Here is a 13,656-nt window from a genome sequence, read left to right on the forward strand (position 1 = left end):
CAGAGGTTTTGAAGTCATAATGTCCAAAGGCTCAAATTCCTAATTTTCTACTTATCAGCCAAGTGACTTAACTCCTGAGATTTCAATTAAATAGTTAAATAGTCTCTGCCTTATAGGGTTGTTTAGAGGATTAAATGAAATAATGTGTTAAGACACTTAGCACAATGTTCCGCTTATTGTAATCACTCAGAGAAAGTTGGCTGCTGTTATTATTATTGGCTGCCAAGTAATTGGATGATAGTGCCATAGAAGCAGAGGAATGAGAAAGCAACTACATATAAAATCACAGTTTCACCAGTGATGGTTTAGTACTGAATTGAAACAGTATTTAACCATGTTTTAAAGCACACAATTTGGGGTAAATGTTGATTCTTTAAAAAGTCAATCTCTAGAGGGCCATAAAAGCTATTTTAATCACTACAACTAATTACAAGGAAGTATAAATCAATAAACTTTGCTAAATGGTCTAAAATATAATAAAGAAAGCCATCATTAACAATCATCCAGGAAGCCACTGTCCTTAATAGTGAGATGATGTAAAAGTTGGATGAGAAGAATGAATTTTATTGTTTGAAAACTCCAGACGTTAACAATGCTTTCGGGGAAGTTTCTAATTTGGTACAGAGTCATGGCTTTTCAGAATGATTATTTACTTTAGATAACATGAGTTCATTACTTCTAAATTGTGTGTATATTAGGCCTGGTATGGAAATAAGTGGCCATTTGCAGCAAGGTATTCTCGGCTCTTAGTATTTTTTGGATCCTTTCTCAGCTCAAGACCAGCTGTCTTTCCATTCTTTCTCCCGAAGCTACAGCATTGTTTCAGAGCCAACATTAAGACTGGAGTCCAGAGGCATCTAAGAAAGCCTTAGCAGCCTTCTAGTCCTGTGTAATGGTGACTGCCCCATGTCTAGGGGTCCCAGGGCTTTTACCTGGTCTCCCAGTGTATGTTGTTGCCCTCTGACTAGGAGAGCCAATGACCACATGAGTTCTTGAGCCAAATTCCTCTCTGACAGTCATAGCCCTAAGTCAAGCACTGGGCTTGCTTCTTGCCGCCCTATTTATTCTCAGTGGTGTGTTTTCCCAAGGCTGGTACATGACTATGAATACCAAGTGAGAAGCAGGGACCCCTTATCAAAGATGATGATCGCTGATAACCTCCTGCTCCTGGAATATCTGTGCTGCTGGGCTCTATTTCCTTTGTGGTCCTGGCTACACACCAGGTCACAGCTTTGCTTGTATCACACAATAATCTGTGAGGCCTTTTGGACAGTGTACCTTTCCAACCCAGTTCCTGTTCTGTCCTGGGGAGAAGATCAAGTTTAGGTCCAGCCCCTTCTGTCATCTTCACCTACATATATTGCAATAGGGGATATCAGAGATGTTACAGACTGGTTCAGTTCTGATGGTGAGGCCAAGAGATTGAGCAGGAAAAGCTTACTATAGAAGTAAGGAGAACTGGATTTTGAGTCTTTACTCTGCCACTAACCAGCCTTCATATCCACTGACATCCCTTAGCTAAATCAAAGGGCTAATGAGAATGTAAGATCACATAGGTGGCTTTATACATTGGAAAGCTGTCAACACTAGTAAGAAGTTGTGTTACTGTTGGGTGATCACTGAGCCCCAGATAGAGAGAAGGATTCTGTAATCAGTTAACAGAAAATCTAAAATAACAGTGGTTTAAACAAGAGAGAATTTGATTTTGTTCCAAAATAAAAAAAAGTTTGGATGTGGGCAGTCCAGAGTAAAAACGTTGGTTCAGTAGTCTTTGGGGACCCAGGCTTCTATTATCTTTCTGTGCCATACTAGCATATGGCCTCTATCTTCAAAGTGACCTCATGGCCCAAGATGGCTTCTGGGGCTCCATCCATACTGCAGACATCTGGAAAGAGGGAAAGGGAACCGAAAAGGGAAACACTGCCTAGGTCAAACCCTTTTGAAGTGACTTTCCTGAAAATTTCACATATTTCTACTTATATCTTATTGGGCAGAATAGAGTCACGCAGCCACATCGAATGGCAAGTAAGCCTGGGAACTATAGTCTTTCATCTGGGTGCATTGCCACCAAGAATGAAAGCTGTTGGACGGTAACTGACATTTGCCATATATAGTCATTGGAAAAACCAAATGAAATGTCAGCATTCCTCGAGAAAGAATTTAAAGTGATAACAATGAAACAATCTGCTTTTGTGATTGGCTCAAATAAAACAAATGATGTCCACTTAATCAATAAAAATATTTTCTGTGGCTACTACACGCCAGGGATTGTGCTCGACAGCAGAGAGATGGTAGTGAGCTGAAACAAACAACAAACTCACAAAGTGTGTAGTGCACACCTTCCTATGAAAGGAAGTGTGTATAATTCCAAACTGTGGTGTGGGTTGTGCATGGCGAATTGTGTTAGGCGGTCAAACTTAACTTGGTGCCCTCAGCTGTGTAGAGAGACAAAGGACCACTGTCATTGGGCCTGGAATCAGTTGGACGGATCCCCACTAAATGATGTGGTTACACGTTCTTAGCACACTGGTGGAATTCTTCTCTGAACCTTCCTCACTGCTGACCAAAGCTGTTTTAACTCTTACCCTTCAATGAAAGAGATCCTATCTGCTTGGTCATATTCCCTGTAGGTAGGAGAGAATTCTCTTTTCCACGGAGCTGAGGCTACACTCATTGCTTAATCTGAGGAAACTGGGATGTGATACCGCACTCTCCTTGCCTGGGGCAGATCGATGAGCAATTACTCAGGCATCCTAAGGATCGAAAGCAATGTCCATCGGCAATGTCTACCCAATAGGAAATGCTTTATTATTTGGGCCTGATTTCTGGGTTGATTGACTATGGCCATTTCTGATCTCATGATTTCATTTGTGATTGAAATAGAGAATTTTATTTGTACTGCCCTCATTCTTCATTAGCTCATAGTTGGCTTGACCTTGGAATTTTGACATGATAAAACAGTCCAAGAAAAGAGTACAGCATTTTTCTGCTGTCATTTTGTGAAGCCAAGAATTTTTATTTGTCCTTCTGAAGAGTGACTTTATTTTTAGACCCCATGCAGCATTTTAGATGGATGTCCTGTCTGTTTCCACAGGGCAGCTCAGATAACCCAGTCACATCCGGTATTAGGGACAAATTATTTTTGTTCCAATTTAGGAACATCAAGCGTTGCTAGAATGAAGAAAAGGTTTTCAAACAATGAGTCTTGGAACACTGAAAAAAATAAAAATAAATTTTAAAAAAAGGTTTTTGCTCTCCTTCATGAGAAAATATACGAATCAATGATGTTTCCATATCATATGTTGGACTTTTTTTTCCTCTGAAGTTTTTGGGTTTGTTTGTATAACTTCATGGATTCATGGAAGATTCTTGGGCTCTAGACTGAGTCTGATAAAATACCTCCAGATAGGGGAAGACTCAAAGGTGATGGGAATAAAGACAATGGCAGTTTCCCAAGTGCTCTGTTAAAGATGCACAGCTGGGCTTCTACAGAGCCTGGAGTTTAGGAGGAGAACCAGAAGGCTCAGTGTGGCTCAAACTTATTGCTTCAAACTTATTTGCTGATATTGCTTGACTCTGAGACATTTCAAGTTGCAATCAGGAAAACAAGAATGACATTTCAGGCTTGTTTACCCTATCAGATGATACAGCTGCAGGAGAAAGCCCTTCAATTCATCTGTAAGTCTGTGAGTTTTTTCAGCCTGCCCAGTCCCTGTTCTGGCTCTGAGAAGCCAGGTCCTAGCACTGGTCTCTGAAGTTACACTGGGTTCTGCAGAAAATGACCATTGCTGTCCTCTGGTGGTAGGTCATGAAGCCAGGTTTGTGTTCTCACAGATGATTTTCTGTCACCTCTGGCAGTATCAGTTTCAAGTACAAAGCTAAGGGTTCTGGGCTTCCATCCCTATATGTAATGTAAAGCTCACATGGAGAAAATGCCCCACTAACTTGAGGGCCCAGTTACCCTCCTAAGCACAGCTGCCATTTTTAGAAACATGTACCCTGTCTGAAGGGTGGCGTGAGTCTTATGCTCAGACACAGGCCAGAACACCTCTGAGTCAGCATCCGTCCTGTGCGGCCAGTAACAGCATCCTCATATTGTTTCCACTAGTAATCACTAGGAATCTGTCCTCAGATTCCAGGACCGGGTTAGATTCCTTCTGTGACCAGCTTCCTAGGAAGAAAATCACTAATAAGTAGCTCTCCTTTGGGTTCTTCACATGACAGCCAAAGGTAAGAAAATTTGTCTCTAAGGCAGATTGCGAAGCCTTTTTTGATAGTTCATAATAATGAAGGTGTGGGGTGGAAAGTATCAAATACCATGGTGATGCATTTTAAGCCTCTTTTGAAATCTGCCATGAATGCCACTGGCAAGGTGCCTGCGCCTCTTCAGTTAGCATGGTCTTGGGCAACCTCATGGTAAGACGTCTCCCAGAGTGGATTTCTGCACAACTCAGCGAACTTAGAAATCCTGGCCTCAAAGGAGTTACCATTTTGGTCCTTCTATCTCATCTGAAAGGCAGAATTTTTGGCATACAAAGATCTTGGGGGACACTTGGGAGACTCAGTTGGTTAAGCATTCGACTCTTGATTTCAGCCCAGGCCCTAATCTCGGGTCATGGGATGGAATTCTGCATGGGGCTCCAAGCTCAATAGGGAGTCTGATTGAGAATTCTGTCTCCCTCTCCTTCTACCTCTCCTTCCACACACTCTCTAAAATAAATAAATAAATCTTAAAAAAAGAGAGATCTCGGACTTTGATTCAACATCACAGTAAGGAGGGAGGCATAGTATCAACACCATCACCAAGGCTGTCAGAAGACCTAGCAGGAATCCAGAAGCCTTCCTTAACCCTACAAAGATCCTAACATGATGGGGAGGATTCCAGCTGCTGACAGTGGCCAAAAGCTAACCTAGACTTTAATAATCATTTTTGAAGGAATTCCATTTTCAAAAATAATTTATTCAAATATTTTATGCCAAAATAATTCTAAAAAGTATTCATTTTTATTAGTTGCCCCCAATCAAATGTGCATTTAACTACATGAACACCACTATTAGTTCATAGTTTTTTTATTATAGACTTTTTTTTATCCACATGAATGTTAAAGAAACTACAACAGAGTTAAATACCATTTTTGATAACATGATTATATTCTTAATTACACTCAATATTAAACTGTAAAATATTTCCAGAGGAATACAATCTTCATTCATACAGCAGGCAAAGTACCAGAGAGGAAGGGGCCACGTGTAAGTCTGTCCAGTTTCCTGTGAAAAGCGGGTCTGTACGGCTGACGCCATCCCAGGTGTCAAAACGTGATCCCCACTCCTAGGACAGGTCTTGTGTTTCCACCAAGAATCATGTCTTCAAACGCAACAGATAATCTTGCTCTCTCCACATGTGCAGCACTGAGATCACTTGGAACTGTCCACGGATTGCCCACCCCGGTTGGCTAACAGCACTCTCACAATCTGGTTCAGTTGGCCTTGAAAAACACAAAGACTCAAACTTTGGTTCCACCAAAAGATGAGACAAGCATTGGCTGCTCTGGTTGGCGCCCCCCTCCCCCCACTAACGAATGGCCACTACAGTCGATTTTCCATGGTTGTCCATGCTGCTTTGAGGTCACTTGTCCTTGGGTTCTCCCGAACCTGATTTTGTATTGGATTCCCAAGCCCTTTCAATTTGCAGTCTTTATGTGGGTCAGAAGTGCTCAGTGGCAGGCTGTATCTTACAAGAGAACAAGAGTAAGTGGTTCTGTGCACCTGGGAGAAGACAAAAAGCACACAATGAAGACTTCAGCACCATACAATCATGTCAAGGAACATTTAACATATCCTGAGAGAAGACATTTTTAGTACTGTTTGGATAAGATATTTCAACAGTGACTATGAAAGCACCTTCTTTTTTACATCTATTTGCCTGCCATCTTCCCTTAGGCATCTCCGCAGACATTGAGCCAAACTAGAATGATTACATCAGAGTGTGCTGATTTGCTATGCCTTCTTTGCAATAAGGCCATGTTTGCAGGGTTCTAGAAGCTCCAGGTTACTTAAGACAGCCTGCAGTGAAAAGGGCAGACAGAATATCATGCACCAGTGCCCCGCTGGCTTCGGCTGGATGGCCTGGTACATCCACTTTTCTTGTCCTGAGGTGTCAGGGCAATGGCAAAGCACAGACTGGAGTTCTTGTGATTCAATGTCAATAAAACCATTGGATTGGCTATTAGCTGCATATTTATCACTGATAATAGAAGATGTGAATTAAGCCACACTCTCTGGGTATGATTCAGAGGTGAATAGATGAAGTGTGGGAGATAAAGCCAGGCAACCTGGCTCAAATCTTGCTATGTGCTCCCAGTGAGACCACAGACCACGTACTCAGCTCCTCTGCATGTTGGCTTTCTCAGCTGTAGAATATGGTGAAAGGAGCAGTCCTTCTCTCAATGGGCTGTTTTGGAGATTCAATAAGATAATAGACACAAAGCATTGAGCAGAGCAGGAGCACGTTGTCAGTTTCAATGGAGACTCTTGAAAGAACCTGGTCCTCTACGTCTGTCTACAGATGAAAGAAATGGATATGCTAGTCCTTCCCTTTGTCTTTGATCTATACAAAAGGAAGATGCAGAGTGTTCTATTACAATCCCTCCCTATCCTTTTAAGAGCTTTTTCTTGTTATTATTGTTGTAGCAATTATTCCAAAACTGAAATAAAAGTAACAGGAGTTTACCAAAGAGGTAGATATTGTTAGTACAGGAAGAAAAATTCTCAGCCTCTCCAGAAGTATGCAAAGGAGCCATTTGTGTTTAAGAAAATGCAGATATAAAGTGAAAGTATGTTTGTCATGCCCTAAGATGTTATATATGGTCTTGAGCATATTTAATAAAAGCAGTTCCTTTATGGGAAAGGAAAGAGAGCATGGCGGATGTCTGGTATGCAAGAGTAATAGTCAACATTGTAGACCAGGCAGAGACTCTAATCAGACTTGGCCTCCCACATTTTACAGATGAGAGTGAGCCTCAAAGAGATTGTATGACATTCCACTCAAGATAACATAGGGAAGGAGTGTCAGATACAGAAGGCAGACTCCTTCCAAACCAGCCCAATGATCCTTGGGAGACAGAGAAGTGTAATTGAGTCAAACAGACTTGGATTGAATCCTGGCCCTGTCACTTGCTAGCTAAGCAACCTCAGTGAACCTCAATGTTTCCTTGCATGAATGGGGATAATAATAGAATCTACCGTATAGAGTTTTAAGGTTTAAAAGAGATAGATAATATGGCAAAGAATTTAGCCCAGCCATCTGGCATAATTAGTGCTCAAGAAGTGATAGTTATTACTATTACTATTTCTGGCTTGATCACGAGTTTCTGTAGGACTATGAACAAGTCATTTCCCACCATCCACTTTCCACTTGTGTAGAATGACTGAAAGACCTGGGTGCTTCACCATTTGTATAAGGTTAAAAGTTGCCTGGGGGGGTGCCTGGGTGGCTCAGCTGGTTAAGCAGTTAAACAGTTAAGCCTCTGCCTTTGGCTCAGGTCATGACCTTGGAGTCCTGGCTTCCAGCCCTACATCAGGCTCGCTGTTCAGCCTCTGCCCCTCACCCCACTCACGCTCTCTCTCTCTCTCATTCCCTCTTTCTCTCTCTAAAATAAATAAAATCTGGGGGACAAAAGGTGCTTGGAAGAAAAAGAATGCATATTGATAGTTACATTAGTGTTGACGTCATGGTACTTCTTTGGGAGTACAGATTTCACAAAGATTACATTGGGTGTCTCCGCAGGACATGGATCATGGAAAAAACTACATGTAGGAGAGACTGTCAGGAATAATTCTGGTGTTAGAACCAGTCCTAGATGCAAGTATAATACACAGAGCATTTTAAAATATTTTTTTCAAATCATTTCTGTTGTACTTGTGAGTTTACGAATGAAACAAACATGCAAAGTAGTCCAATGGCTAATCTACTAGGGCTTGTTGTAGGAGGTAGCTTGAAAATAAAGAAAGCAAACTACACTTAACACAGCTGGTTGCTAAACTAATAGAATTCATTGCCCCAAAGGGGACGATGCCTAGGTTGAAGAAAGGTTTAGATAAATCCATGGGTAATGGGTCTTTAAGGAGTTATCAAGGAAAAAGCTAAGAGCATTCAGTGCACATGCCTAAATTTCGAAGTTGGTATTTTTAGGAACAACAACTTGGCTCTTGTAATGGAATTACCCAGTTAGTATCCTGGTCTGGGTGGACCTTTATTCGACTCGACTTGGAATTTCTTCTGTCCTAATGTAGGGCAAGAAAGATTTGTAGAGCAGTGATATGTGGCAATACTTGCTTGGCTTATTAAGTGGATTGCCTGTGGTTTTGAAAAGCTTCCTCCTCTTAATAGTCACTGGGTGGCAAGAACACAGCACACTACCTTAAGGGTCACTCTTGCATAAGACATTAATGCATCAGTCCCTCATTTGGAAACCTGTGGTCACTCAGCAAGGCAGAATTTGTCTCTCTCCCTTGGTGTAATGATTTTTATTTTGTAATCTCTCTTGGGGTAATTCCTTGCAGGCTTGGCATGTTGAGAATCAAATACCGCCTCTAACAATATGGTCGTGATTCTCTGCTTGGCTGATTTAGCTCAGCATTTAAGTAACCACTAATCTTCTGAAAGCACCAGGGTCTACTTAGAGAAATCCCTGTTGTCTGCAAGGATGGAAACAAAATCAGCATGAAGGAAGCATTAGTTACTAAACACAAATCAATCTTTTTTTTTTTTTTTTTTTCTTCCCACCTAGCTGTACTCGATGTCACCATCAGAGGCATGGTTTCTGGGCAGTGAGTCCTCATTTTGTAGGTGCAAGAGAAGTTCATCGTAAGCAGGGAAGATGATTTGGGGAATCAGAAGGAGTAAAAAGAGAGTTTGCTGGAGTTCCTGAGGGGAAATGAGACTACATTCTAATGGACAGACCTCAAAAACACGGATTAAAAGAAGCCATATACCAGAGAACATTCTGTATACCGTCCTTCACTAAAGCTCAAAATCAGGCAAAGCTGATCTTTATTGGGTTGGGGGATGCCTAGGCGGGGATACAGGGGGGCAGTCTGGGTGCTGGAAACCTAAATGAGTTCATCTTGTGAAAATCCACTGAATTTTGATTCGTCAACTTCATGACTTGAATGGCTGGCTGATCTCTGGATTTTCATGAGCGTGTGTTACACTTCCATAAAAACGTTATTTAAAAAGAACACATTCTAATATAGTTTCTTTAACTTGAAAAAAAATCACTTTATTTTCAAATTATTATCCCTATGAGTTTACTTGGGTGATTCTCGCCTTGATTACCTTCGTGTTCTGGGTTAAGATTTAGTGAAGTCTGACTATTTTTAAATGATTCATTTCACCCAGCTGGTATAAACCTGTCTTCTTTAATGGGAAAGAAATGCCCAACATCAACTTTAGGCTTAAGAAGAACATACAGAACAGAGCCAACTCACAGGCCCACTTGTGTATGACTTCATGGAGATGGAAACACAAGGACTTGTTACTTGACTGTCTCTCTTGCAGAAACAACTGCCCACAGAGGACAGGAAGTGTGTACATGAGAAAGCTGGCACTGAATCTAAGGTCAGGAGCCCTAGGATCTCTTCCTAGTTTTGCAACATGCACCGAAAACATCACGACTCTCTTCTCGATACCTTAGTACGTTGTGTGTAAAATTAAGGGAAAGCATTGGACTGAGAGACCGTCTTGGATGAAATGTGGGAGACATAATTATCACTATTTAAGATAAATGCTGAAGATTATCACTAAAAAAGATGATGACGAGAGGTGGGATTTTCATTTGTACAAAGACAGAGGAGACTTGTGATATACAGAGAGAGACATGAAAGAAAGAAAGGGAACCACAAGCCTGTGCTGTTCAGAATTCTTTTTGCCAACACATTCTATTAAGTTCAAAACATGTTCCAGAGGGAAGGCCTGGGAAGAATGATTCTGATGAGAACAGGTCAAACTGATAAATGACTGTAATCCTAGTTGGCCACAAGCACTTACAAATGCTCCCTCTGACATCTGAGTTTTTCCCTGATTTAGCAATTCCAGTTGTTAGGTCATCCTAATGTATTGTTACAGAACCAACAAGCCACAGTTTTTGTATCCCTTAGATTCTAACAATTATATATGTCTTCTACATAATAAAAAAGTTGCTTTTAAAATGTTTAGGTCTGTTCTGACTATAGTTATTGAATTTTTACTGTATTCCTTGCCTTAGGAGCCCAGAGTGGTTTATGGAAAGAATGAATAACTCTTCCTACAGAAGAAGTTCTCAAAGGTCCTCATTGCCTGCAAATGTTCACAACACCATCCGTCAGTAGCTCCCTGGAAGCCAGATTTTGGGAAGAATATTGGAGGCATAGGAGACCACAGAGGAAGAGGAGACACAGTAACTGTGGTCACTGACACACCACTTTTGTGTGGATGGGCAGTAATCTGGGTGTCAGAGAGAACCAGAGAAGAGACAACCTCAAAACAGAAGGAAGATTGCTTCTGCAGAGGAGTATAGAATTTCCTTAGTTTTTAATAATTTTCCAAAGAATCTATAAAATGTATATGGTCACTCACTTAGGAAGTCCCATACCTGGGCATAACAAAGTTCCTCTGTATATTGGCTGAAACACAGGTTGCAAATTTACTAATCTCTTGAGCTATTTCAAATACACCAACTAAAGAACATGGCTGAGCAATAAAAATTCCAAGTTCAAGAAAATCTCTTAAAAGCTTACCTTTTAGCTTTTGCTGAGATGGGCACCAAGCTTTTCTTTCCTGATCAAGCTTGCGGCATAGGGGATCTGTAAGATAAAAATAAGCAAAACTATCCAGATAAGCTAAATTTAAAGACGGATACACATGGAGACGCTTCATCATGCCTAACAACTTGAATGCGGGTGAATTCCCCCCCGCCCCTGCCAAGGAGAAAAGGTCTCTATCCGATCATCAACAGTGTGGAGCTTCCAGATTATAGAAATTCCTAAGGCCTAATAAAAAGCATATCAAGGACAGAAATGGAGATCACATCAGACTCTTGCTAGAGCTAGTCTCTGAGGCAGTATATGACATTTCATTTTCAGAATTGTTTTCAGTGTGTACTTAATAATATGGTCTTACTATTTTTTATTTAGGTATGAAAATGAGCTTCTGATGTTATAATATATGTCCCAAGTAAAGGGACAAGGATGTGATTACAAACTAGTTCAGTGCTATCTTTCATTTAATTACAGTGACAAAATATGCTGTCATTATAAATCACAAACAAGATGAACTAACTAAACACAAATTATTACTCTGGTTAATTTCCCAGTAACTCCCAAGAAGCATCAGAAATAATTGCACTGAGTGGAAAATATGACCCCTGAGGATGCTACCTGTATAAACTTGGAAAGCACTTTTCAGTGCTGGGACTTTGAAGGAAAGCCTATCTCATTTGAGATGTTGCTTTTCATTAGAAGATTTGAATGGCTGAAATTGGACCACATGTTTTATTTAGATTCACCTTTATTCATATCCAGTTAAGGTATTCTATCGTTATGTGACTTATCTTCTTCATGATAAGGCTAAACTCAGGACTCTAAAGATTTGAACCTACTTTACATTTAACTGAATATCCAGCCTCCTAGGATGCAACATGAAGCATGGCTGTTACATGAAAGCAGTGAGGGGAATGCAATTATTTTTATCTGGATTAGGCAAGGTTTTTGGATACTGATACATGCATGTCCTCCACGTTTCCAGCATATTTGTGTTTTGTTCTCCTGATCCACCATCCATAAATATCCACAAATATGAGCTTTTTCTAATGGGAAGGAACTATGAGTCTACGATGATGTGAGTGTCTAAGATTGGCTGGATTATTTTGTCCTAATAACCAGCCAGTTGAATCAGGTGTTTTAATAACCAAAAAAAAAAGACTAACAAAATCATCTCACTATTTTGATAGACAAACACAACATGGATACGTCTGATAGGCACATATCTGATAAAGGCCACAGACAACAGTAATAAATTAATGATTCATTCAGTTAGAGCCATCAAAAGCTCAGAGTCCCAATCTCACATTTTAGGACGTGAGCTGAGATGAACTGGATAACTATGATAAGAACAGTGACACAGGGACCTACTCTGGTTACCTCTTCTTCTCACTCTAGGTCATGCTACACCTGCTAATAACAGAGACACACATTTTCCATCACAGTGAGTGTCGTGATACACCAAAACACATGGATCACCTCTCTCTTCAGATGCGTGATATAACGAAGCCTTGAATGGAATTCTATTACTTAGGATAAGGCGTAGAAATGATGTAAATCTCAGGGTATGAGGAATTACCTATACACTGTAATTTCTGCCACACTCACATTTAGAGAAAGTCCTTGACCCCAAGATTCAGTGCCACAACGATTTGGAAAGCGTCTGTTCCATCTCAGGCACCACACAAGTTAACATCACCTTGAGCTCTCATATCACCTTGAGCTCTCTCATCAAAGCCAATAAACTACTCATTCTAACCCAAAGAAAAGTGCCCAAAGGGCACTGCTTTCAGATCTATGTCAGAATGCCCTGTTCCTTCCTTCCTTCCTTCCTTCCTCCCTCTCACCCACCCACTCTTCCTCTCTCCCTCCCTTTCTTCCTTTTTCTTTCTATTTTCTTTCCCCTCCAGAAACAACACTGTAGCATTTCATTAAGGTGGGAAACTGAGAAGGAAAAGAAAAAAGGACTTGGCGGGGGTGGGAGGGGAGGACATTTCCACATGTGAGCCCCAATTCTCCAGAAGGGAATTTAAATCTGAAGAATCACCCCCACTCAAACATCATCGCATTCATGTCATTAAAACAAAATGAAATAAAAACCAGATGAAAACAAAGACCCAAAAGCTTAAGGTTGTAAGCTAAAAAATCATGTATTTTTTTTTTTTAGAATTTCCCTCCTTTTATTCATTTTTAAAATTAATATATAATGTATTATTAGTTTCAGGGGTACAGGTCTGTGATTCATCAGTCTTACAAAATTCACAGCACTCACCATAGCACACACCCTCCCCAATGTCTGTCATCTGGCCACTGCATCTCTCCCCTCTACCCCCAGCAACCCTCAGTTTGATTCCTGAGATTAAAGTCTCTTATGGTTTGTTTCCCTCTCTGGTTGCATCTTGTTTCATTTTTCCTTTTAATGCTAAATCCTAAACCATGAATGATAAAGACTATATTAGCACATGACTTGACTGTTCATAGAAATTACCCTATTTCCTTGATCTTAAAATACATTCCCCCCCATTTTAACATCTCTGAAATTAGATGTTTTATAATTGATGATATCTTAGAATAATAGTTGGAAATTTCTTTTCTTATGATACATCAAGTAATCGTGCCTCCTATAAATGACAGTTCTTCGGGTTCCATGAGATGCAATAGTGGATTCACAGAGACTTCGGCAAATACTCCTCAACTTGGAAGCTCAGACCTGTAGAGGCTCCATTTGAGCTAATTACTCCATGTAAATATCCGGTCCTAGAACATATAAAACCTTTCTTTTCATTTTGACCAGTTTAAAAATCACCAAAAAAAATCCCTCAAAGTTATATAAGTTCTAAATTAATTACCTAGCTGGTG

At 40.4% G+C, this 13,656-nt stretch overlaps 1 protein-coding gene across 1 annotated transcript in view; it reads right to left on the reverse strand.

The window, feature by feature from the left end:
- Positions 1–5,069: 5,069 nt before the first annotated feature.
- The window catches only part of SKOR2 (SKI family transcriptional corepressor 2), a 40,140-nt gene continuing 31,553 nt past the window's right edge, over positions 5,070–13,656 (reverse strand). The window contains exons 7-8 of the mRNA XM_045065774.1: positions 10,777–10,842; positions 5,070–5,766 (exon numbers count right to left, since the gene is read on the reverse strand). Coding sequence (XP_044921709.1) covers positions 10,780–10,842 — 63 coding nt within the window. The 3' untranslated portion in view covers positions 5,070–5,766; positions 10,777–10,779. The remainder of the gene's footprint in view (positions 5,767–10,776; positions 10,843–13,656) is intronic.

Source organism: Mustela putorius, unplaced genomic scaffold (assembly GCF_011764305.1).
Source record: "Mustela putorius furo isolate JIRA1106 unplaced genomic scaffold, ASM1176430v1.1 tig00003858_pilon_pilon_pilon, whole genome shotgun sequence".
Classification (NCBI taxonomy): domain Eukaryota; kingdom Metazoa; phylum Chordata; class Mammalia; order Carnivora; family Mustelidae; genus Mustela; species Mustela putorius.